Source organism: Ambystoma mexicanum, chromosome 3q (genome assembly GCF_040938575.1).
Source record: "Ambystoma mexicanum isolate Mex_15411 chromosome 3q, UKY_AmexF1_1, whole genome shotgun sequence".
In the NCBI taxonomy this organism is placed as follows: domain Eukaryota; kingdom Metazoa; phylum Chordata; class Amphibia; order Caudata; family Ambystomatidae; genus Ambystoma; species Ambystoma mexicanum.
Genome location: NC_090926.1, coordinates 220,309,598 through 220,335,265, shown reverse-complemented (window position 1 = coordinate 220,335,265; position 25,668 = coordinate 220,309,598). Strand labels below are relative to the sequence as shown.

At 44.7% G+C, this 25,668-nt stretch overlaps 1 protein-coding gene across 2 annotated transcripts in view; it reads right to left on the bottom strand.

Annotated features, from left to right (window-relative positions):
- Nucleotides 1–25,668, bottom strand: part of MARS1 (methionyl-tRNA synthetase 1) — a 413,330-nt gene that overhangs the window by 120,180 nt on the left and 267,482 nt on the right. For both annotated transcript variants that reach the window (XM_069653588.1, XM_069653589.1), the window contains exons 16-18: nt 16,259–16,390; nt 15,071–15,175; nt 13,765–13,948 (exon numbers count right to left, since the gene is read on the bottom strand). In XM_069653588.1, coding sequence (XP_069509689.1) covers nt 13,765–13,948; nt 15,071–15,175; nt 16,259–16,390 — 421 coding nt within the window. The remainder of the gene's footprint in view (nt 1–13,764; nt 13,949–15,070; nt 15,176–16,258; nt 16,391–25,668) is intronic.

Sequence of the window (25,668 nt, the reverse complement as noted above, 5' to 3'; positions counted from 1 at the left end):
AAACGTATTTGCCTTCTTAAGGATATTTGTGGTCTCTTGTTTGTTCTAAATAATCTTTTCCTTTGACTTATTACTATATGATCCTAAATGCAACAGTGATATATTAATGTCCCCAGCACCATAGCAATTGAAGTCACCTGAGGGTGTAGGTAGTGTCTGTGGGCCATCCCAAAAGGGTATCTACTGATTTAGAGATATTAAGAGTGTGTATTTCATGAAGTGTATTTGAGTGTTACAATTATATTGCTCCCTTCAGAAGAAGGCATATTCTAACTGACTGATAAATAAATTAATTGTTTATTCAAGAAACCTTGAGTGCAAGTGGTTATTTGAATACTTATAACTGTAAATCTCTGTGTAACTCCACTACAGCTCACAATGACCCCTCTTGAGATAAGACTGGCTGCTCAACACGCTACCAGAACTGTGTAGTACAAGCTTATACTAAAGGTTGTGCTTCCTATATCTGTAGTCAGAGTTGTTTGTAGGGTTCCCAAAGGGTACTGCATACAAACCTTGCCTAACAGTCACCACAACCAAGGACCAATGTACTGCTGCATTGCATCCAGCTGGAACAACTATTTCAGTTTAAAAAAGTACAGAGGGGCTTGGGGTATTTTATCCTTTTACATTTGGGGTGCTTCCTACCTTTGGGAGCGCCATTTAACCCTACTCTGAGTTGACCTCAACTCACCTGCACTGGCCTTTCAGCTTGTGCTTCTAGAAGGTCACTCCTCTTGAGTTGCTGTGATTTCTTTTCTGAACACCGACTACTTAAGATCATTTTTCTAAGACGAAGAGCATCAGAACTTTGCCCATTGACTTTGGCTGTCCTGGCTCACTAAAGGTCTCCTGAACCTATTGGCTTTGGCAGTGCTTGTTCCCTTGCAGGTTTTAATTGTTGAATACGTTTAATCCTGGGATAAAAAAAACAAGACTGCCTATATCCCTTTGGGAGAATCATCCTGTTCTTGTAGACTATCCGTCTTTTCTGATCTAACCCTAACATGTCTCTCCTTAATAATTCAATACTGCAGAGGTGATACAAAATAATTGTTATACTGACCTCAAATGACGCCAATTCTGGGTGCTGGAAAATGTGTAACATATGAATGAATTCCTCATCTGCTCTATTGATCACTTTTTGAATTGAATTCTAACTTGGGATTAATGTTACAGCTAGTTACTGCTTTTTAATGGATGCACCAAAGAAAGTCTTACTCAGCTAGTACAACTGTGTTATCACAAACGTAGTAAAGGTATATACTGTCCCTTGAATCTGTATTCCACTATTCAGAAAAGTATATTTGCAAGTTGGTTGACTGTAATTTCATTGTTGAGTGTCACTGCATAACTGGCAGGGTCTACTACTCTTGTATTACTAAAAGTAATGAGAAGGTAATCTATGATCTTAACCCCCCCACCCCCCTAGAAATACTGTTAGGTGCTCTAAATAAGGTCGGTTCTTGGATCTGTGTATCTAAAGCATAGTGTTGTGTTGTTTTTATAATGCATTTTTATGCTTTAGGATAGTACTTACTTACCCAACAATATCTTGGTCTGCAGGTATATAAAATAAATCCTTTATTTTGTACAATACATAGTGTGTCCGTGTTTCTTTGGACCATATGTATAATACAATGTCTTTGTACTGATTCTACAGCCCTCTCTCTCTCGTAAGATGAGCCTGGCTGCTCCGTCTATGCTACCCTGAACTCAGGCGGTACAGCCTTCTACTTAGAATGGAGTCTTGTACTGCCTCAGTTGAATGGTTTTACTAAGCCCTTAGTTGGACTTCAGAAAAACTATCCTAATAGTTTGAAGGCTTATGTCCCAAGGGTAGAGAATCACATTAAGACAGGTCACCAAACTGCTTGACCTTGGAGTAATTTAACACTCCATTAGCCCTTGGTCTAATCCAGTTTTAAAAGTAACCAAAAGCAGGAACTAAAGAATTTACATTCTGGACTACAAGGCTTTGAATGCCAAGACTGATGCAAATCCATTGCCCAGAACAGACGAGCTGGTGTATAAGCTGGATTCAGCAAAATTCCTCAGTACATATGATCTAACTTCAGGCTTTTGGCAAATGGCCCTGACAGACCATGCCAAGGAGAAGACCACATTTTCTAACCCAGACATTTTGGATTGAAGAATGCACCTGCCACTTTCCAAAAGGTAGGTGAATCGAGTTTTGAGTGGGATAGACCATTTCTGCATGGCATACTTGGAGGACATTGCAGTGTTCAGCCCTAAATGGGAGGAACATCTTTCCCACCTTGGGCAATTGTTGCAGGCTCTTCCACAAGCCAATCTGACTATCAAGGCAAGTGCCAAGTGGGTCAGAGCTCTGCGGTTTACCTTCGGCATGAGGTAGGAGGGGGTGAAATAAAGTCCTTACCCAGCAAAGTACATGCTGTACAAGGCTGGGCCACTTCCACTACTCAAACTCCAGTGAGAGCCTTCTAAGGCCTCACTGGCTACTATAGAGGCTTCATAGCAGACTACAGACCTATAGCAGCACCACTGAACAGCATCTCCTCTCCAAAGTACGCTAAGAAGATTAAATGGAATGGGGAGTGCCAGAAAGCTTTTCAGGGCCTGAAATATGCCCTATTCCAAGTTGCAGTGCTAAGAGCTCCTGATTATGGACAGTCCTTCCTTGTACAGACTGATGCTTCCAACACAGGGATAGGAGCAATCTTGAGCCAATTTGATGAGAAAGGCAGGGAGAGCCCCATCTGCTTCATGAGCAAGAAACTAAGATGGGGAAACGAGGTGGCCAACAATAGAACGCTATTGTTTTGCCATTTTGTGGTCGCTGAAAAGTGTAGGCCTTACTTTTATGGTACTACTTTCAGAATTCAGACTGACCACCAACCTCTGAGATGGCTGATGCAGATGAAGGGAGAACATCCTAAAACAAGAGATCCATTAGGAGTAGATTAAATCCTCCTGTCCCTTAGTCTGGTAAGGGGGGTGGAGGGGTAGGGGTTTGCGAGTGTTAGAGTAGAATTCTATCTGGCGCAAGCTCTGTATCTAATCAAACTTTTCCAACAACTTGGCAGCTCGAGTCGCTACTGCATCCCCCCATGGCACACATACCCATTTTGTAAACTATTCATTAGCTCCCAGTAAGGAAACTCATTGAGTTTAAGTCTTTGTGTGGTTCATCGGGGTGTATATGGCCAGGGAGCAGAATTTCTCTGTGCCAAATTCTAGGTTTATGTCCCTACCTGGGCACTTCGTTCACAGGATAGCGTTTTCCTCGTTTTAAACTAGCTAGAACTGGCAGCTGCGCCTAAATAGCGGCCGCCAAGCTAAGGAACTCTTTGCCACGAGAAGTCAGAATCTTGAAAAACCATCTCTTGTTCAGGCGTGTTCTGAAAACCCTTTTATTCTAGTGTCCCCTTGTACCTTTTTTCTTAATCAGATAATCAGCGCCACAATGTCTTTGGCGAACATGCGCTTAAGAATGTTATAACATAACAGAATTCGTTTTTATGTGAAATTCTCTCCACCTGCTGCCCTCCCACCCCAACTCGGTTGGAGTTCCCCTGTTTTCTTTATTTGACTCTGCTGAGTGAGTGGGACCCTTTTTCCACACTGACTCAAGCTTTTATAATTGAGAACCTTTTGTATCTCTTCTGGATACTCGGAGTTATGCTTGCCCACAACTGTATAGCATTTTTAATTTCTTATTGCAGCCGACAGCACTTTCCGTTCAGTGTTGCTGGAAAGCTCCTTGAGCTTTCCTTTCTACTTTTCTGTGATAACACGGTCATCAGGGCAGGGAGATCCATTTCATTCGCTGAGAACTCTAGTTTGTGGAATCAGCACACCCCACCTTAAGTGGAGTGCTGAGGGGACACAATGTATGCCTTTTTCCACTTAACTAGCCACTGTAACTAAAGTTACAGGTTATCCGAGTAGCTGGTGGCAGTGAATATTTTGCTACCAACATTTGTGACCATTTCTTGGCATCTCTTGCGGACCTGTCCTTTGTGAGGCCTTCTACCTAGCTGGCTGGGGGTGATTCTGAGGAGTCTGGTCTTTGGTGGGTTTCCTTTGGAAAGCCCGCCAAAGGCTCTCAGAGGGCCTGAAAGGACGGGGTGTGGAGGAGGAGTATGAAACTCCCCGTTATTTGTTCTATAGTGTACCTGCTTGGAACCAGTTACAACTGGGAGGCTGGCTGTCCTACTGACAGCCCACCTCCCAGAGTTGCATGAAAGGCTTGTGGTGTGATTGGTGGGCTTAGCCAGTTCGTCAACATAAACGGCGATGGTCTTGGAACTAAACCCCAGAGTCGACCACTGGACTGAAGATCCAAAGCAGAAGGATGCCTGTAGCCACATCCAGCGACCGCCAGTGCCAGCTGCGTAACCTCTGTATCCTGACAATCAACTTCTGGACGACAGTGAAGACCCAAAAAGGAGGACATCCTCCCTTGGACTGGTGGGATCAACCAGTCCAAAGACAAACTTCAATTTGAGTAATCCCTAGAAGAGCTGCGACCTCCACATCCTGCAATTCACAAATACCATTCATGATTGCCATTTTGCAGTACAACATCTGTCGAAGGTTGGTTTCGCCTGTAACTTGGTAGGCATCCTTCTGGACCTCCAGTGACTGCATCCTGCTCCTGAAAGTCCCCTCAACCAAGATGAGGACCAAGAAAGGACGCACACTCGACTGCACAATAACTGATCTGCATCCAGAGCCTGTGAAAGGCTCCTACACATCAGTGCTGCAGAAATCCACTGCTGGGAGCCCCTCTGCTAGAGTACATCCAGCTGCTCCCTCCAAACGACCTTCAGCATTCCAGGCAAAGAAACCTGAACCGGGCACATCTGTTTCCTCACCTGATGGTCCAACCTACTACAGCTAATTCTCCACTGAAAAGGTACCGTCTCAAGTTTTGGTACTTACCATGGTCTTGCTGCGTGGTTTAGTGCACCAGGACGGCTGCAGTTAAGCTGTTACTTGCACCTCTCTCAAGGGCACCCTGTGTCCCCTTGGGGTGAACAACCCATTGGGTCTAGTTTACTAAAACATTTGTACTTACCTGCAAACAAGAAGACTTCATAACACTTTGCGCTACCTACTACTCACCTGCTTCATTCCTCTTCAACCTTGGATACTGGACCTCCAGTGCCCAGTTTACCGTGTAGAGTACCTAGTATAGTGTTGGACCTCGGACGCCTGGTTGATGCCTACCTGTTACAAGAGTTTTACCATTGCTTTTAGCCTACGTTGATTTAAAGTGTGCCTCCTTTTATTCCATTTTGATTTAAAGGATGCAACCTTTATTCTACTGTTATTTTACTGTGAAGAGTACTTGCATTGCTTTACATCCATAACCTTAATGTATATATCATTGTTATTTTTATATAAACTGCTAGTGTGTCAGTGTTTCTTTGACCACCTTGTATGCTTGGAGTCCTGTGTGCCTGCCTACAGCCCTCTTCAGTCATAGACTAAGCCTGGCTGCTCAACCATTGCTACCAAACCTTTTGGGTAGTTCGGGCCAAATCTAAGAATTGGAAACCTGTACATCTAAGAATGAGTCTTCTCTAGTTCCACCACAGGTGGACTTTTGTAAAACTCCCTAACACCAATTTAAGGTGATTTGTTTGTTTGCTTGCTTGTTAGGCGCTTACACAGCAAGCACATTCTGTTTCAAAGCGGACACAGGGCAACAGGGAGGGAACATGAAAATGAAACATTAAAATACACAAAAATATTAAATACAGTGGAGGGGAAAAAAGGACGAACCTACTATGCCTTGTGAGTAGTCAGAACGTGCAAGTGCAGCAAGGAAGAGGGCAGTGGGGGGTAGGTCCTGGGGTGTCCATGTTGGTGAGTGAGCCACAGATGCAGTGCAAGGTATGGTAAGTGCTACACGGCCTGGAGACGCTTTGGGTGCAAGTGCGAGCCTCCACGGCTGAGGGTGTGCCAGGGCAAGTGCTCAAGGTAGACAGACGATGGGGCGATTAGGTGTGGGAGGTCAAGGGCCCCGAGGATGCACAAGGGCCCACGACACCAATCGCAGCAACTATGAGATTAGCAGAGGAGAGAAGAAGGCAAGGAGGAGGTAAAGAGGAAACTCTTGAGGAGCTTTTGGAATTTAAGAAAGTCCTGCTCAAGGCGCAAAGGGAGGAGGAGGCTGATCCATAGGTGGGAGCCAGCTGAGGAAAGCGATAGACCTCCTGCCCTCTGTTTAGCTAAACGCTTTACACACAAAGAGGTGGTACCAGAGGAACATAGAGGTCTAGAGGGAGTGTATTTAGTAAAAGTTGAAGATAGTGTGGTCCCCGGCCTCAGACATCCTCAGATTTTAATTTAATCCGTGCAGCAATCGGGAGCCAGTAAAGACTTTTTAGGGCAGGAGAGATGTGGTCCCTGGGTTTAAGGCCAAGGATAAGTCTTGCTGCCCTATTCTGGATTAGCTGGAGGGGGTCGCAGAGTGGAAAGTAGACTCAGGAGGAGGCTATTGCAATAGTCAAGCCTAGAGAGAACCAGGGCTCGGGTAACATTGAGCTTCTGGGGGAAAGTGAGAAAAGGGAGAATTCCTGGAGCTGAAAGTGGGACTTCTTGGCAATTTCCTGAGTGTGAGGGAGGAAGGAGAGAGATTGAGAGAGAAGTCTAAGATGACTCCAAGGTTTCTGGCTTAAAAAGAAGTAGCAGTGGGAGAGCCCATGTAGGAAGGCCAGAGTGAAGAGAAGGAAGGGGCAGGGTTCTCAATGGGAAGGATCTCAGTTTTACCAGCATTGAGGCAGAGATCAATGGAGGTGGACCAGGACTGGATGGCAGCTAGGCAGTCGGGGATGATGGAAGGTGCAAGAGGGTCAGCAGAAAGTTTGAAAAAGAGTTGTGTGTTGTCTGCATAACATTGGAAGTTGGGGGGAGAAGGAGGAGATTAGGAGTTCCATCTGAGCAAGGTAGATGTTAAAGGGAAGAGGATAGAACCCTGGGGGACAACAGAGGTGGAGAAGGGGCCAAGGATGACTTGGGAAGAGCCGTCAGTTAGGAAAGAGGTCAGCCAGTTCAGTGCCCATTCCAAGGGTATTGTGAAGTCTTTGTATGAGGATGGGATGGTTGACCGTGTCAAAAGGCCCTTTTGCCCCGATTAAAGAAGGTCTGGAGAGTGCTCCAAACTTAAAGCCAGTACGAATTACTATGTGCTAGGCCTCAGACAGAGGATGGCACAAATCAGGACATTCTTCAGAGAACTTGAAAACTAGTCAGGATCTGGTCAAACATTGGCATGAACAGAAGGCCAATGTGGTGGAGCTTACTCCAGACCAACTAGTTCTATAATGGTGCCAGTACGACAGAGGGTTTCACAGGACAAACGGACAGTACCCACCAAGATTGTAGCCAAAGTTGGAGAGGTGAATTATTTGGTAGACTTGGGCAACCCCAGGAAGGCCTCTAGGGTCTTCCATATCAACCGCCTGAAGGCCTATGTCTCCAGACTAGAAATAGGAGTTTCGCTCCTAGCTTCTGATCAAGAAGAGGAGAGTGAGCCTCTCTCAGATCTTCTAAAAGAACACCCTTCAGATGGGTCTATAGAAGGAGTTAAACTCTTCTAATTTGACACTGCAGCAACAAGAGGAGTGCAAATCTTTTTTAAAACAGTTTCACCTCGGTTTTCACCTACAGCAGGCTTGACCCCTTGGGGCCAGCATGACATTGACACTGGTGATAGTGTACCTGTGTAAGGCAGGGGCTACAGGATGTCAGATCATGTGAGGAATCGCATTAAAGAAGTGGTCAACAAGATGATTGACCCTGGAGTAATTTGACTCTCCACAAGTCCATAGGCTAGCCGTGTTGTGTTAGTGCCAAAAGCAGGTACCAAAGAACTTAGGATCTGTGTGGACTATAGGGCCTTGAATTTGTTAACAAAACTGATGCCCATGCTTTGCCAAGAACAGATGAAATAGTGGATAAGCTGGGCTCCACTAAATTCCTCAGTACATTTGACGAAAAGTGATTATTGGCAAATTACCATGACTGACCATGCAAAGGAGAGAACAGCATTCCCTACCCCAGAAGGCCTGTACCAGTTTACGATAATGCCTTTTGATTGTAAAATGAACCTGCTACCTTTCAAATAATGGTAAATCATGCTCTGAATGGGGTAGAGAAGCTCTGCATGGCATACTTGGATGGTGTTCAGCCGGCCCTATCTGGGAAGAACATCTTATCCATCTTGAACAAGTGTTGCAGGCTCTTCATCAGGCCAATCTGACCATCAAGCCAAGCAAGTGCCAACTTGATATGATAGTTTATTTATGTAGCGCTTATACACAATGTGTTTCAAAGCGCACAAGGCAAGGGAAGGGAACAAGGGAAAATACAATGACATTCTTACAGGCCATGAACAGTAAGGATGTGAAATTAACTATTGTACTCGGCCTGAAAACATTTCAGATAGTGCAAGAGCTAAGACATAGATAAGGAAGGGAGGGGGAGAGTGGGAAGTAAATGGAAACAGACAGGCGACTACCGTACTAGGCTTGATGACATTTCTGGTAGAGCCAGAGAAAACAAAAGGTGAGGGAGAGGGGTGCACAAAGGGAGGGGAGGAACAAAACAAGCGACTATCGTACTAGGCCTGACAACATTTCAGATAGTGCTGGATGGGGGTGGGGAGTACAGTAAGTGGAGGTGGGAGGAGACAGACGAGGTTGCCATCATACTAGGTCCAGGGACAATTCTGATAGAGTAAGTGCATAGAAGAAAGTAAGGGGAGGAGAGGAGATATGAGAAGGGAGAGGAGGGGAGAACAGAGAGTAAGCAATCAAAAAGAGTGGAGAAGCAAGAGGGGAGATCGAATACAATTGCAGAAGTCAGTAGTAACACATCATGTTGCAAGCCAGGATACAAGATGAAGTTGGGAACAGCATGATTCAGGGCCACCACAAGTACAAGATGCAAAGGAAGTCCAGCATGAAAGTTGAGAAAGGGTGACGCACCGTGAATCAATTAAGTCCATAAAAGTCAAATCCAGCATTGGCCACAAGACAGTGATGGTGAAACCAGAATGTATCAGGACAGACTCCTGCAGAAGTAGGCTGGAGAGGGGAAGGGGGGGGGGGGGAGAAGCCGGGTAGAAGAACTTGGGCAGTGTCAAGTTGTGTACCTTGGGCATGAGGCAGGAGGATCTGTGATCAAGCCCTTACCCAGCAAGGTACAAGCTGTACAGGACTGTGCCACCCCTACTATTCAAACACAAGTGAAATCCTGTTTAGGACTCAGGGGATATTACAGGAACGTCATTGAGGACTATGTGACCATAGCTTCTCCTCTGAATACTGTGCCTTCTCCCAATTGGAATGACGACTGCGAGAAAGAATTTTAGGGACTGAAAGTTGCCCTCTGTAAAGCTCCAGTGCTGAATGCTTCAGATTATACTCTGACCTTAGTCCAGATTGATGATTCCAAGACAGGGTTTGGAGCAGTCTTTACTCAATTTGACATCAAAGACAGGGAGCACCCCATCTGCCTTATTAGTAGAAAACTAAAATATAGGGAAACCAGGTGGGCTACTATTTGAACGTGAATGTTTTTCTATAGTATGGGCCTTAAAGAGGTTTAAGCCATACCTATATGGATCTACTTTCAGGATTCAAACAGACCACCACCTCTTAAGGTGGTTGATGCATATGAAATAGGGGGAGGGGGGAATTAAAAGTTGCTCAGGTGATGTATTGGCCATCAAAGCTTTGACTTCACCATTGAGGACAGGTCAGGTATCCAACATAAGAATGCTGATGGTCTCTACATAAAGTATGACTGATTGGAACAAGTGATTCATCCAGGAGTGGATTAGATCCCCCTGTCCCTTAGTCTGGGGCAGATGAGTGTTAGGGAGATGTATCAGGTGTATGCTTAATCCCCTATCCTAGTGAGGCTCCCAGCATTTTTTGCTGGACTTCTGGACCTTTTTCTTTCTATCCTGAATGAGGAGAGCCTTTGTCCCCTCATTCGTTCTTATTTTGCTCCGACTTTGGGAACTATGTTCTTTCTGTTTTACTTTATTCTGTGCTGTCTGCTTTCCTCCATATCTCTTTAAGGCATCAGTGTTACACGTTTGCAGCACACAGAACCCTATGTGCAGTGTTGCTGGGAACCCTTTGGGTTCTCCTTTCAGATTGCTTACTTTTACCAAAGAACTACTGTTCTTCACGAAAGAGGGATACCTTGTATCCTACCTAAAACTTTATCTCATGAGGAATTTGCACACACCACCTTATGTGGAGTGCAGATGGGATACCTAGCATGCTGTTAGGGGAGTTTTCCTAAAGTCCACTTAGAGGTAAGACTCTATAAAACTATCCCTCTGTATACAGATCCCCAACTTTTAGTACAAGTCTGTACTATCCAACAGATTGGTAGAATCGCAGAGCAGCCAGGCTTATCTTATGCGGAGGATGTGAGCTGTAGGTAAGTACAATGAACCCACTCAATACAATAGTCCAAAGAACCTTTTCCACACTGAAAGGCATAACATAAATATACATGTATTCTTATATACACACACAAGGCAGGTAGGCAAATACTTATTTCAACTAACCAACACACAAATATACTTGTCATATGCGACTGCCTCAATGCTTGCAGTTACAATTGTTACAGAGAATGACCCAAATGACAGGTCTACCATATTATCGATAATACCGCGCACTCTCAGATTACAGATAAATGGTAAATGCATTAATGTATAAAGTCACATCGGACAAAGTCTGTCGGAAGGAAAAGGAGGGTTACTCAACACTTTAGCAATGCTTTACTTTAGAGTAACACTTTTCAAAGCTTCTAATGCTTTGGCAGTCCAATCCCCAACTATCCAAGAGTTCTTCAAAGTCAGTGTATGAGTGGAACAAAAGTCTTATGCAGCGGCAGAAAAGTTCCTTGGGATACTTCAGTTACTTAAATATAATGCTTTAGCAAGATAAAACAAGTTAGGGGGACCCAGCAAAGAACTCCCTAGTAGAGCACAAGCTGTTAGGCCTGGCCCAGAGGTATGGGTGGACCACCAAATACCTTTTAACGTACTCCAGTCACACTGGAGCGACTATTCGGCATGAGGCAAGTTCTACCTTGAGCCCCACAGTACCTTAGGGTGGATGATGAAAACGCAGCTGGATTCTCTTCTGTGCAACAGAGACGGGATTCTCTCCCTAGCATCAGCGACGGACCCGGTCTCCAGATTCCTCAGTGTGGTGACGAGAGGAAGGACTCTGAATGGGATGTCATGGCAGCAGTCGCGACAGAGGACCCTCAGCAAGGATTTCTTCAGTCTCCCATGTTGGTCTGCGTTTTTGGCACCTTTTTATCAGCTTTAACAAAGGACGGTTATTGCTCGGTCGATCGTCCTCGATTCTGTAGTCCTGCACTCTGGTGAAGGGACTTGGATGAGTGGGATCAAGCCTCTGGAGGTCCAACTGGAGCTTACCAAAGCTTTGGGTGGATTTGTCCCCGCAAAGACATTGCACTGCAAATGGGTCGGAGGTCTCCTGGTATTCACAGTTTGCAGCCCTGGAAGGTTACAGCACCTCGGGAGATGACTCGTTCTGCAGTTTGTCTTGGGGCTGATTGGTTCCACCAGCCAAAGGGAAGAAGTCGTTCTTGTCGTAGCTCCTCTGTCGATAAGAAAACGGGATCAGGACAACAGAGGTCGCCTTACGGTTACTGGAAGGGTATATGCATGCATCTCTGGTCGTCTTCAGCTTTGGATCTTCTGTTCCAGTAGTCGACTTGCCTTTGCCTCAGGAACCTCACCTTTTATTCATTTTTTCTATTCACTCCTCCACAAACTCTCCCAACAGTTAACAGCAAGGGGCGGGTGGTTGTCCAAACAGGACAGTCAGCCCCCCAGGCGGAACTGGTTCCATTCAGGCACTCTAGGAGACGAAGGGCAGGGGAGTGTTAAACTCCTCCCCTGCTTCGGGTCCTCACAGACACCCTGGAGCCGAGGCAGGGATACCCAAGGGTTCCCGCCAAAGGCAAAGCATACATTAGACCTCCCCCCTCCCAGAATGGTAGAAGGGCTAACAAAGGACAACCACATGAGAAATGGTGAAAAAAGAAAGGGACCACCATGTTAGGACATAGGTTACCCTATTGTGCATAACCGAAACGGAGAATACAGTTTGCAGTAAAAGAATAGCACAATAGTTGGTAGAACACATCCACTGCCACCAGCCATAACTTTAGGGTGGTCACTGTGGATACAAAGTCACATGAGCACAGACAGGGGGATACTAGGTATCCCCTTAGCACTCCACTTAGGGCGGTGTGGGCTAATCTCTCAGGAGTTATAAAGTTTTAGGAAGGATACAAAGTATCCCTCCATCCTTAAGAACAGTAGTTTCGAAGGATAGACAAAGAATTTCAAAGGAGTACCCAAAGGGTCACCAGCAACACTGAACATAGGGTGCTGTGTGCTACAAAAGCGTAACAGATGCCTTTAAATAGATTTGGCGGAAAGCAAACTCCATAGGAAATAGGTAAAACACAAAGAACAGAGTTCCAAAAAGTCAAAACAAAAAAGAATGAATGAGGAGAAAGGATCCCATCATTCAGGATAGAAAGAAAATGGTCAGGGTCTGCTAGGAGAGGGGATTAAGCAGAACACTGATGATCTCCCTAACCCTTGCTAGCACACAAACGCTGCAGCATGGAAAGGGCATCATTCTAAATCTCTTAATAGGACTGCAGTCTTTTTAGAGATGATCATTTGTGTCTGTTTTTCAGCTGGTTGGGAAGATTGGAGAGAAGGACGACAACGTGCTCGTCTTATACCTTAAATACAAATGCCTCCAACAGCCAGCATAAAGCGCTGTGGCATAAGCGCCAGTTTACCCATTTAATAGCACTGCTTATGTGCTTCCTTGATTTTTGATTTGCCTTTTGTCAATTTCAAAAGAGTTCTCTCTACCAAAAAGTACTCCTGCAAACAGATGGGCAGATTTTAAAAAATTAACACAAATGACTAAAGCGCAGAGGATGCACTTTTTTCATTTGCATTACATTTTAGAAATGAGCAAATCACTTATCCACAAAGGTGACCTGTGCATTTCTAGGGGGCTGCAGGGCAAATGGCCTGCTCTCTTGCATACATTAGCTTCGGAAGTGCCCTCCAAACACTGATGTATAACCTGCTCCCAGCACCTATGTGGGTGGCCTGTCACTCAAATTCTAAAAAAAGTTGTCCCTCCTAGTTTGAGGAATATACATGCAAGTGGGACCAGCAGCAGTTTATACCGCTGTTGATCCACTTAAAAGAACATGCATGACACGGTCAGGAATGGAATTACCCCAGCATGCATTGCATATCTTCATACACACTTCAAATAAGCACAAGGGAATGCTTTGAATTTCAAAGTGCATCCCAATTCTGAAATGCGCAGAAATGCACCCTTACTTGCTCAGATGTGCAAAGGGGGTGGGAAAGGGCATCTGAAAGTGCGCATCCATTATGTGCATGTGCAGATGCCCTTTGGGAATAGGCCACAACATTCTTTTGGCTCTCGTGATGAGGTGCACTTCTTGTGCCAAAAAGGTTTTGAGAATCTACCTCTTAGTGTTTATGCATTTACTGAAGAACCCAATGACGGAGAAATAGGATATCAACGAAACAACTTTCCCTTTGCAATAAATGACACTGGCGTTTAGAGCACCAGAACTAGTTTATTTTCTCCAACGGGCCCCTAGAAGCCCTCTCTGTAATTTCATAGTATCCCCACTTACTGTTCCGATGCTGTGCCCAGTGGGAAGAGTGCACACAAATTCGCCCACGGGGAGGCCCAAGTCACGAGGGGCCTGCAGCTGCTCCTGAATGGTGTTGCTCACTTCTGGCATGTAAGGATGCAGCATGACCGAGATGAGAGCAGCGATGTTGACTGCCACTCCAGTGACTGTGCCTGCACGCTTCCTGTTAAAGGAAACATTTCATGAATTTATTGTGGGCATCTTCAACAACAACAAAAAAAAGAGAAAAAATAAAGGGTACCATTTTTAATAATTAAGTACTATCCAGCACTACACCCCACACCACATTTGTGTACAGTATGCCCATGTCAGAAGGACAGCAGGTCTTAACATTATTTTAAAACTTCTCCGAATACATCCAGTCTTCTGTATCTCCCACCTCCCCCTGTGGTTGTCCTGAGCAGTTAAAAGCATTGAAGCAAATCAAAAGCTCACACTGTGGATCCAGAGAAGGCAGGGATGATATACATACAGATTGTCTCACAACATGTATTGTCTGTTAATTTAAGATCTTTTTCCTCAAGGTAGTGATTTTAAAACTGAAGAACTATAGTCATGGCCTGGTTTGCCTCACTGAAGGGTGCCTCACTGAAGGGTGCCTCACTGAAGTGTACGTGTGAGTTGGACAGGCTTCTCTTTGTGAACTGAACGGCTAATAAAAACAAGTCTATGCTGTCCCCAATGGATGTAAATTATTTGATTTAAAAAAATCTCTTTTTTATATATCTGCAAAGGAAAAAAAACTCCTGGAGAAACCAAAAATGCACAACCAAATTCAATAAGATAAAAGGTTCCTAGAATCCGGGCATTTGATACCATACAGTGCTTAAGGACTGTTTTTGTATTCATTTTAGGTAGTAATGCAGTTAAGAAAACCCCCTAGATATGCATTATTGGTTTGAGGTACATGGATTAAAGTGGATTGTTATTTATTTCTTGGGCAAATATTGTTTTTGTTCACTGGGATTCACAGACGTAGCGAGGGAATGCCTGGAAGGTTTTACATTATGACATATGAAGGGAGCTGGTAAAATAATTCAGTGAGTTACCTATGTGCTGCTGAAATCCGTCTTAGACCCCCATAGGCTTGAAATCACTGCAACGGTGACTCATTCCAAGGTCGAAAAACAGAGTTGGGCAAGATTGACAGTTTTTACAGCACTAAACGGATTATGCAATGGCTACATGAAGCACACATTATTAGGACCGCACAGCGTATCCTAATTAACACAGGCAATATTATCAGGATCGTTTCTATGCCTGATGCAAGGAATGGCAAGCCAACCTGTCATCCTCGTTTCCCTTGATTCGTTTCCACGGCTCGTTCACCTGGATGTACTGGTTACCATAGCGAGAAATGTTTAAAATGCACCGAAGCGCATCTCGGATGCTGAAAAGGAACAAAGCATTATCAAGGAGGTCTGAACAAGCAAATGATTCTTGCAACACATTTACATGGATACTAGTAAAAGCTGGCATAGAGGAACACTTTCTAGATGTTTCAACAGAGACAGTGCCGTAGCGCTTCAACATAAGCTGCAATATAGTCAACCAATTTATGTGTAAATGGAGTGCTTGTCAGAGGGCAAAAGACAAGAACCCATCCCAACATGTTCATTGCAACAACAAGTTACATGTGTTTTTTTTTTAATTGAAATTTTAGCTGAAATAAATCAATGTTTTCAATTTATGAAAATACAGTTTTTAACATGAATAAATACAGTAGATCTATAAAAGAAGAAATATTTACATAGAAAAAAAAATGTCATAGGCTTCTAGAGGCCAGCAAATCACAGGAAAGAAAAAAAAAATATTTTTTTCCTTTCCTTAAAACAGCAATCAACACTTAATTACAGAAAAAAAAACACATTCTACGTTTGATTACAGGAGAAAAAAAGACATTCTATGTTTGATTATACAGTTCATACTGATACTAAAGATCTTCAACAAGTTGTCATTCCGCACCAAATCATTGAGTTACATGTATATAAATGCAAATACGTACCTGAACATCAGAGGTGATGCTTGTAGCAAGATAGCAAGATACCTCCAACAATGTCCTGCCAGTGTACCCCCTCTGCCCTCAGCATAAAAGGAAGACTACATCACATTCCCCACACTCACATCTGCAAGGGAGCGTTGCAGATTAAAGATTATGTTTACTGGGAGTTGTGTGTGGGGGTGCGCCCGCTCACCAGGAAACTCAGCTGGTGCCAGTAAACCGATTTCACAGGGCAACAAATATACCTTTTCCTGCACCAACCTAAGCCAGACTGAAGTGGTGGAAACTCTGCAATGATATGCAATTTATGTCTAAGCTTGCCTCCACTTGCAGAGATATTTTAAAGTCCTCCGTGCCAATTGCTAGGTACCCTCCAAATCAATTCCCACTAACAATCGGTCAAATGAGCAATTTGACAGAGGCATCCTAGCAGCATTGCAGTGTTTGTCTGCAATAACTTGCAGAACTTACCGAACTTTCTCCAACAGTTGGTTGTACTGACGCAGCTCATGTGTCACTTGTGCCAGCAGCCTCTTATCATCCTGATTTAGCTCCATCACTGGCACACGACCTTCAAAGAACTTGTGAACAAACATGCCGGCTCTGCAGGGATGGAATTTAGAAATTTAACATGATGGGAATCTTTGACAAAATACCTGTTCTGTTATTAAACTTCGAAGCCACTCACAAAAAACCCTACTGCGTTTCAAGTTAATGTGTGACTGGATAGCAAGTTGTTCATTCTAATAACCAGATTCCCAAAAGTGCTGAACGAGTTGAAACGTTGCCCAGTAATCCTACCAAGTTTTTGGTAATCAGAACTGGTGATCACTTGCTTCACTTTTTAATGGAAATGGGCACAATTTTTGATAAAAATAGATTTTACCGTTTTTTAAAAGAAAAAACACATGCCCAGAGGCACATCAAATTAGGGCGCAGAGAACTGACAATTCTGGGGGTCTCACGAGTGCTCAGATTTGTCTTCTCATCTGTTAGGAAGAATTTTCTTAGATGCTAATCGGTTCCATGTGTTAAAAATCGCATCAAAAATGGGTGTGGCCACAAAATATTGTGGCAAAAGGCCATGGTTTTGCCACTGCAATCCATGTAAAGGATGTGGGGGACACCCTCGCAACCCTCGGACCCATTATACCATTTAAGAGGAGCGGCTTTTCAGCACTGAAGTCTTTCCATCATTTAAATAAACCTGCAGCCTTCCAAGAAAAATCCCAAAGAACTCCAGCAGAACTGAAGGCAGGATAAGGGTTTCCTATAGATATACCTACACACTCATGGGATGGACTACACCAGCCCTCCAATCACACACCGGGGCACCCAACACAAGGTTTAAGCAACCAGCCAATCAGTTAATATGACTAAAAATGCCAAACTTTCAGGTCACCCCTACAGGATGTGTAATGGCAGTTTTTGGGACAGGGGCTGGTCTAAACAAGTTCAAACTATTATAGAGGTGCTAGACTGGGCTCGGATTGAGCCCAGATGTGCACAACAACCTTCGTAGGCCTGTATACTGGTTTGCCTAAATAAAGAAAGGTCCCAGAAGCATAATGGCTGAGAGCAGGACCTAGACAATACATTGGTACCCTAAATGGCTACCAAAGGGGTACATTAGGTCATCAGTGTGGTAAAATGGCTTGTTTATACCCTTGGTAAGCCAAAACAACTGCCACCAGCCTTTAAAACCAATGTAGGTGGATTATAATCCTCCTAGAGCTCAAAGGGGTTGCTTAAGAAGTGCCCTGGGACAGGAAGCCTAACGTGCACCATACACTCAAAATGAACCAAAAAGGGTTGCAATGGCAAATGGACTTCCAAAGTCCCTCTGACCTCCCAAAATGGATCAGTGATCCAAAAATAAAAATAGAGGAAAATGCAACAAGTGCCCATAGAATGCACATACTTTGAAATTGTGTCTTAACAGCATTGCTAACTAGTAGTCAACCACTGGCCTTCCGTTCATTGATAACATTATTAAGAAGGCAGTTGCTAGCCACTCACCTTGCCCCCCTCCCCCACCCCTTTTCGGGCTGTTGAAGACACCTCGTAACGGGAACTATGAAATGTGACCACATCCCCCCCCCCGCACCCCATCCTAAGAGAATTGCACTGACTACCGCCATACGAGCCAGGATACTCTCAAAACTGCCTGCAATGCGCGTAAGGCAACTATGGCTCAAACACTGGTCACAAAACATGCAGGCAAAGGTAAAGTGCACTTGTCTAGGAGCCAGAACTTTGTGAGGCTCAAGACTAAACAGGACGCAAGGAAACAGGCCATTTATAGTCTACTGGAACACCATCCCGGTCATAAATCGAGACCATGCGAAGGCTCCTGCAGTACAGGAAGGAACTCGAGAGCCTGATCTTCAGGGAATATTGAGGGGGTGGGGGGGGAAATCACCTATAGGTGCAGATCAGCCCTGTACCGTGGCATATCCAAGCTGCTATAACCTCCCCTTCTCCGACCTCTGTTAACCCCAAATTACTTGTATAGTGCTCGGTTGCTTCCTAGCTAGGTTTGCCCTACATAAACCCAAATACAAAAGAGAATGTACAAAAATACTGGCTATTCGGCACATTAGCCAAAGGAATTGGCTTGGCAAAGCAAGGGAACACTGGGGCGAATTAAACAGTTTCCTTTCCCTCTCTCTTCTAATGGGGCTCCTACAGTTCTTACTTTACAAAACAAAGAAGGCAAAAGGGGTTTGGGCTGGTTCTCCGATTGTTGACAACTTGTGCTGAAAATCCACAACGTCCAACTCATCCCCTTTCCAAACATAATTAATTTCACGCATACCAAAACAAAAGACCATCTTAGAATGATGCCTGATCTTCAAGTTATCTGACTGGCTGTTCCTTGTACTTCGTGAAAGGAAAATGATCTGTGTCCTTCGCAAAATCTGGAATCTCTATTCGATTTTGCGAAGGGATCCATTAGCCAAAGACAGTTTTGTACTTCTCTGCGTAAACAGTGTGGTGGAGCCCTGCCCTTTGGGAGATAGATGGATTGTTAAGGACTCAATCCTTGTGATGTATTCTAGCTATGCAGATACAGATGGTATGGGGAGAAGGTGGTGAACATGGGGTGAGGTGTGGGGGGGGGGACCCAGAGCTCTGAATCCTGGTGAGATGAAGTAGGTTGGTAGTACTGTGGTGGATCATAACAGAGGGAGGAAGGAGCATGTTATGTACCACGTGCTATAGGTTTGAAAGATGGGCAAGGGAAATCAATGATTCAAGCAAAGACATTTGGTATCACTACATATTATCCCCACCAAAAATATTATCGCATATATGAGCATATGGACCGGCCTTAGGCGATATTTTGGGGGGGGGGGGGGTAGTTTTTGGGAGCAGGGATTGCAGGGGTGTCCCCCGCCCCTTTAAAAATTATGCGTGGGGTGTCCCCCGCAGGTTCCATGCCTTAATATCACTGCAAAAATATGGCAATATTTTTGTATGGCGATATTTTTGCAGGGATATTAACCCATGGAACCAAAATGTTGCTTTTGTTTTCACACCTTGTCCTGACTTTTTACAATAAAGAAGCCTTCAGCTTCACTCCACTGGCCTTTTGCTCACTTGGTATGGGGGAAACCGGCTAGTCCTTAAGACTGTCTGTACTGTGAAACTAGGTTTCCCTTTTTCTTTTTAATTGTCATCTATTTTGGGTAACTTTTTCATCTTGCGCAATGCATTTTACAGTGCAATGGGGATACTTTTATGTCACCCTATACCTACACGCAAAGGATTCTTGGTTATTGTTAAATGAGCCTAAAGACAAGCTTGTGGTAGCAGTTACATTTCTTCACATTGTGGACTCATTGTGGACCCCTGACCCCACTCACCTCTCCCGAGACTAAGTTTTGACCATACTCCATGTTACCTTGATTGGTTTGGCTAAGCTCCCAGAGTATCCCTGTGTTCACTAGAACTAGAACTAGGGTGGCCTCCTAAACGCTGCCCGCCAGGCCAGAGTTTAGAATCCATCTTAACAATTGGTGTTACTGTGGTGAGGATAAGGTCTTGGGTACCCCAGTGTTGGTGGTGTATCTGGATTAAACGTATACAGAACACAGTGAATCTGAGTTGTCTTGTAGTATACGGTCACCTACTATAGTTACAAATATGGAAAGAGTCACTATCGTGTCGGTTCTGCAAGCTCTCAAAGTTGAGAACTTGAAGTTGTGTATGGACAGATGCCCAACAGTCCCCTGAAATACGTCTGAACTCAAAGAATATTTCAGATCTAGAAAGTAGGATGTTCATAGTGCTGTAGGAAGTGCTGGGGCTGGACCCACCGGCAGGAATGGATTTACTGTGAATGTCACTGTAGAGTGGAAGGAGGATGATGAAACTGATGTCTCTCGAACTCATTCAGAAGCTGAAGTTATGTGTGAGCTGGAAAAGAGAAGTTCAGACTTGGGCAGAAAGAGCCTGAGTACCACATGGCAAACCTGGAGTTTGATAGGATTGAAAGGCAAAAGGATAGAGATCGCCAGCTGGAGCTTGCAAGCCTGCAGGCACCACATGGCTCCCCCAGAAGTTCTAGAACTGGTTCTGGGTCCTCTTCTCATCCTAGATTTCCCAAAGATCTGCTCAACGTGTATCACAAGAATTACATCATTGATTGGCTGACAACCTTTGAATATGCTTGTGAGGTACAAGAGGTGAATGAGTCGGACACGATTGCTTGGTTTATCAGCAGGCTACCCCATTCTGGCTGCAGTGCCATTATGGATAAATTGAAGCAGGCTCTCTGCTTAAAGTTTTAAAAACTCCTGCCCAATACTTGAAGAGATTTTGAGAGTACAAGAAAAAAGAAGATAATACTCGAGTGTCTTATGCGACAGACTCCCTGAAAAACCTGAATAGCTGGGTAGAAGGTTATAAGGTAACCACCTTTAAGGGCATGAGCCATCTGTCATGCTTGAGCACATTATTGCCTCATGTTCCCCTGAGCTGAAGCAGTTTTGGAAGATTCCAAGGAGACAGATCCAAAGAAACTGGCCATTGCTGCTGACTTGTGGGTGTCCCGTAAGGATAACCCTGCTTCTGGTAAGCAAGAGGAGGGAAGAAGCAAAAAGAGAAAGAGAGTGGGTCATCTGATAAACCTCCTCCCATAAGGCCCGCAAAAAGCTTAACAAGGTTATGTCACAATAATCTGGAAAGGGTAGTGTGACTAACCATCCCAATTATGAGAGTGGTTACTCTAAGCCTCCTCCCTATATACAAAGGTCCAGTTGATCTTGTGAAGCCTATGGATCAAGTGACCACCAGAAAGGCGGTCCCAGATGTAAGGGTAAGACCTTGGGCGTCTACGCTGAGAGTCTGGCCTTTTCACATGGAAGAGGAAGAGATTCTTATAGGGGTGTCTTCTTTAGACTCCTTGCTCAATGGTGAAGGATCTGAAGTGGAGTTAGTTCACTGGAACCTAGCAATGCTGTATCTTCTGCTCACATACCTGTACACAATTATTTTCCTGAAAATAGTGTCCAAGTAGCAGGTGTAAATGCCTCTACTTTTAGGAACACTGGGCCCAGTCCTACAGCAGTAATTACCTTGTGGTAAACCCAGAGGCTCTTGCCAGAGCCTCTCTGTGGGATATTCAGCTGGCTGTAAGTCCCTCTCCCAACTTCCCAGAACCGCCTGTCATTGAAGCTGTGATTAGGGAGATGGTTAGGGCATCCGTCAGTGTCAGGAGAAGGGTTCCTAGAAGAGATCTAGGTGAGATTAGTCTTCAAGACTTCAGTCCTGACAGACACTCTCCAGACCATTGAAGTACCAGATCTCAGAATCCGGCTGCCTTAGCCAGGTCTAAGGGGTAGCCTAAGCCGAAAGAGAAACCTAAGGCAAGATGAGACAAGATAAAGAGGCAGAGGGGAAAAGAATATTCCCCCTGCCCTACCTACAAATGATGCTGAGGTTGTGAATCCTATGTGACTCCTTAACTACCAAGCTTGCTTGTAGTGGAAGAGATACCCAAGATAGAGTGTAGAATGGAACTACAGACTAAACCATCCTTGAGAGGCCTGCTGAGAAAGGCCTGCTACCAAGCGGAGGGTGAACCTCCAGTGAAGCAAAGAATTCAACGGGACGGTGGGTTACCATTGTATAAGCCCACAGAGCCCATCGGAGGAAACTAGGAGAGGTTGGTGGTTCCTCAGGATGTGTGCCCCTTTCTCCTACAGTTGGTACATGGCATTCCCCTTGCAGTTCATCCTTACGTCAAGGTAGCTGAAGTGTGGTCTCCCAAGCAATCTTGCTGGCCCATGATGGGGGTCCCAGGAGAAACCCCCAGCATTGTGACAGAAATGGAACAGGAATTCAACAACTCCAGGATACACTCTCTGTAGTGGACCCAGTGTCTGAAGAGACAAGGCCAAACTTGGTTCATTTATTAGGCGCTTATACAGCAAGAATTGTGTTTCCAAAGCAACCGAGACCCGTTTGTACATCCTCAGGCAATAGGATGTAATTGGCGGTTGCGGATCACAACACTGTGCATCCTGATGCCACCCCACATCAGATAAGAACTGCCAAGTCAGTGATTGGAGCATCTTTACCCGAGGTAGCTCCTCTGAAGACCTCCACAATAGCCAGACCCCATGGAAGGAAAATGAAGTGACTTAGGATTTGTCGCTCAACTGTGCCCCACATTCAAGTGGTCTGAGTGAGACAATGAGAACTCTCCGAAGTTTGATTGGAGCCCTTAGGGAGCCTCAAATAAGGTAGTTGGACTTTCTTATATCAAACTTATTGTGTAAACCACTGATCTGGAGTTCAAGGTCTGGGCCTTGCCAAGTTGAAAAACGTAAAAAGGTAAACTATTCAGAGGGCCTTGGTAGACCATAGAGGTTCCCATTAATTTTATTTGTTTTATATTATTTATTTATAACGTGCCGCATCCCGAGGGCATCAGAGTGCATATATACACACAAAACAACCACAAGTTCACAGGACCTGGTTGGCAAGAAGCAGTAGAATCGGAGCAAGGGTCTAGGATTATTCAAAGAGGAATGTCTTCATGTTTTTTCTTAAAGGTTCTGATGTTCGCATCCAAGCACAGTGTTACAGGGAGGCTGTTCCAGATTTTGGCTGAGCAGTTTGCAAAAGGACCTACCAAATTCTTTTGAGTTTTTTTAAAGTGGGGCAGACGACGAGCTTGGTGTTAGTCAACCTGAGATATAGTAAGGGCTCATACCAAGAGGTCATTGATTTCAAAAAGCTTGGGGATTTCCCATAGAGGGACTTGTGTAGTAAGGTGGCCGCTTTGAATTTTCACCTAGCCGCAACAGGCAGCCAGTGCAGACCCTGCGGTTGAGGTGCGGCTCCTTCTCTGGACCTTTTTAACAATCCGGACAGTGTCATTCTGGATAATTTGCAGTCTCTGGAGACTTCTTTTATCAGCACCCCACCAATATTGCACTGCAGTAATCTATTCTAGATAGAATAATTGCACGGGCGATTGTGGCAGAGTTATCCTCAGTGAGGTAGGGGCAAATGTTCCTGAGCAATTTTAGGTGGTAAGCGCAATTTTTTGCGACCAGGCTCACAAGGGATTCTGCACTAGAGTTCAGTCGGTTTGCACGCCAAGTGTTTGTATTTTTACTTGGATGTTGCAGTCCTGGATGGAAAAGAACCAATAGCAGGCATCGAGTTTGGCTCTTGATTGTGGTGAGCCAAAGATGAGTAACACTGTTTTGCCCATATTAAGGCACATCTAGTTATCCACCATCCAGGAATCCACTAGGTTATAGATGTTGTGGAGGATCCGACTGTCAATAACATAGTCCCCCGTGACCTCCAGGACCAGTTGAGTGCGATATGCATAGCTGGTCCAGAATACACCAGAATCCTACAGGAGACTGCATAGGGATATGATGTACAAGTTTAACAATATCGAGGACGCACAAGCCCTTTGCTGCACCCCGCAGGTGGACAGAGTGCGGTCAAAGGAGGCGTCCGAACAGCAGAAAAGTAGTTGACCCGCTTGCATGCAATTTCAGAAAAATGGCAGGTATTCTTTAAGGTGTTTAAGAGTTGCTTATGGTCCAGCAAGTCAAACTCGGCCGAGAGGTCCAATAGGACCAGAAAGCCGGATGTACCTTGGTCCATCAGGCTTAGCATGTGGGTCTGAAGATCAACCAGAGCCGTCTCTGTGCTATGAGCGGGGCGGAAGCCAGATTTTCTCGGATGTAATATATCAATAGATTCAATGAATGTCTGAATCTGACAAGTGGATTCTTTGTCTAAAACCTTCAGAAAGAAGTTGCAGTTGGTAATGGGCCTTAAATTGGCTGCAGCGTTGGGATCTAATCCTGTTCTTTTCAGGTGGGGCGTGATGGAATTTTTTTTTTATGCAATCAGGAACGGTGTTTGTAAGAAAGGAGGCATTAATTAATCTTGCAAGAAACAGAGGCTGAGAGGCAATGCCTTTGTTGTCTAAAATAATTTTCAGGGGCCGGGAGTGGGATCACGTTGTCTGGGTCCGCAGAGGGGCACATGGTGCTTAGAGTCGTTAGTAGTTCTGCACCAGTTGCTTGCGTGATGTTGATAGTGCACCCTTCCCCGTTGGATCTAGGGATTGGGAGAGGGAGGAAGTAATGAGTTGGGAGGCTAGACTAAATATGTTTATTCGAGTAGTGAGCTGATCTTGCATTTTGTCCCTGGAGTATTTTTTCCTGGAAGGCTAGTTGAATTTTGGTGCAGTCTATGTTGGATGATGTAAATGGAGTCAGTTGAACTTTGAAATACTAAAACTCCTTGAGAAACCCAAACAGTTTCCTAGACATGTTATTGGCCTCAAGATTTGTTCATTATAGAAATTCTTATTCAACTCGAGGATCATATCCTTATTAGGTATGAGGATTATCCATGTATTTCTATTGTTGGGTGATGGGCATGGATAGGGTGGTGGATTACATGCCGAGGGTTTAAATAGGAGCCCTGCTCTTGGTTTCAAAAAGGAAGACTGAGAAATCAGTCTTTCGCTGTTCTGTTCCAGAGCAGCCCTTCTCATGGCTTCACCAAGAGGGGCCCACTGTCCTCTGAACTGACTCCACAAAAGCAAAGAGATGTGAAACCTTTGCTGAGACAACTTTCCCCCTTGTTTACCATAATTCCTAGCTTCACAGATTGGTGTGAGCATGACTGTCACTGGAGTTAGTGGACCTACCAAGTTTAGGTGCTGTGGTGGTTCAGACTCAATAAGATCTGACACTAAGTTTGAGATCAATGAACTGTTAGATCTTGGGGCGACTGAGCACTCTAGCCAAGCAGGTACCACTGGTTTCAGATTCTACATAGATTTTGGAGCTCCGATTGCTGTCCACAGGACAGATGCTCACCCTCTGCCAAGAAGTATCAAATTGTTGGACAATCCAAGTACTTTCCAGTACTTTAGAAGAACAAGATACTCTTACCTGGTAACATTCCTTCGATGGGATGGTCCGACGACGGATTCCATATCTATGACAGTAATCACCACAGCTGCGCTGCTTCGGAAAATCTTTCGGCGTCTGCGTCCTGCGTCGATGAAGTTGATACGCTGTCCTCGAGGGCCTCCGTCGAGCTGACGTTACCGGATGTTATAAGTAGGACGCACGACGCCCGTAGCCTCAGTTGTAGTTTTTTCCCCAGAACGTGTGGCACCAATCTTCTGCCAGTATGACCACAGAAAGCCTTGCGGAAACGTAAGCTGCAATCGCATAAGAAATTCTGTAGCGGGGCAGGCAGGGAGGGAGCGATATGGAATACATCATCGGACCATCCCATTGAAAGAACGTTACCAGTAAGAGAGTAACTTGTTCTTTGAGGGGATTGGGTCCTCCAACGTATTCCATATCTATGGCAGACTT